This window comes from Plasmopara halstedii (assembly GCF_900000015.1).
Source record: "Plasmopara halstedii genome assembly, contig: Scaffold_525, whole genome shotgun sequence".
Classification (NCBI taxonomy): domain Eukaryota; phylum Oomycota; class Peronosporomycetes; order Peronosporales; family Peronosporaceae; genus Plasmopara; species Plasmopara halstedii.
Window position 1 is genome coordinate 1,540,812 of NW_020187445.1, and position 969 is coordinate 1,541,780.

The 969-nt window shown below is 53.0% G+C and overlaps 1 protein-coding gene across 1 annotated transcript in view; it reads left to right on the plus strand.

Moving 5' to 3' along the window:
* Nucleotides 1-435: 435 nt before the first annotated feature.
* The window catches only part of PHALS_10927 (uncharacterized protein), a gene marked incomplete at both ends in the record, with an annotated part of 1,738 nt that continues 1,204 nt past the window's right edge, over nucleotides 436-969 (plus strand). Inside the window, one exon of the mRNA XM_024726434.1 lies at nucleotides 436-463. Within this exon, the coding sequence (XP_024577112.1) occupies nucleotides 436-463 (28 nt within the window). The remainder of the gene's footprint in view (nucleotides 464-969) is intronic.

Below are 969 nucleotides of genomic sequence, written 5' to 3' on the forward strand. Positions count from 1 at the left end.
TTGAGGGGGCTGACATCAGCTAGCCGTTCGGCTATTCCTTCCCCACAAGCCCTGAGCCATGGGATGGCGGCGTCAGCGGGACGCCTCGGCGTCTCAGCGCAGACGCTGCGAAGATCGCCTTCGATGTCGCGATTCACCCTTTGGGTTTGACCATCGGTCTCCGGATGATCCGCTGTCGACATATCCAACTTGGTGCCGAGCATCTTGAAGATAGTCGACCAAAAAATTTCCGTGAAACGGGGGTCTCTATTAAAATCGACTGGGAGTCCGTGTTGATGGAAAACACGATCCACGAACAGCGTTGCTGTCCCGACTCCGTCGATGGTGTCTGGCACCGCCGCCAGATGAGCCATCTTGCTCAACCGCTCAACGAATACCACAACACCCGTGTTGCCCGCCGAATCTTTCGGAAGGCCTAACACAAAGTCCAAACTCATGAACAGCCAGCACCCGGTGGGTACCGGTAAGCTGGCCAGCGGCGCAGGCGCATTTGAAGCGTGTCTCACCCGTTGACACGTCTCACACGTGCGCACATAGGTGCTCGTCCATTTGTACAGCTTGGGCTACCGATAGTGGTGACTCACAGAGTTGTACGCTTTCTCAAAACCGAGATGACCACTGAGTGGCGTGTCGTGATCCTCATAGAGGATGCGGTATTTCAAATTCTCATCATGAGGAACCACAATTTGTGGTGTATCCGTTGAATCGGAGCTATGATATAGCAAACCGTTATTCAGCGAATATCGGTGCAATCGTGCACGCAATCTTGATGACAATTTCTTGTCCGAATTCCCAGACTCCTTACTCCCTAGAACCCGTAGCAACGCTACACGAACCCCATCACCCGCAGACGCGGTGCGGATCAAATCCGTCACAAACGACGTTACAGATGTAACATGAGCAAGTTCATAGTCTGGTCTACGTGACAACGCATCAGCCAAAGCATTCTGCTTTCCCGGCTTATACTTC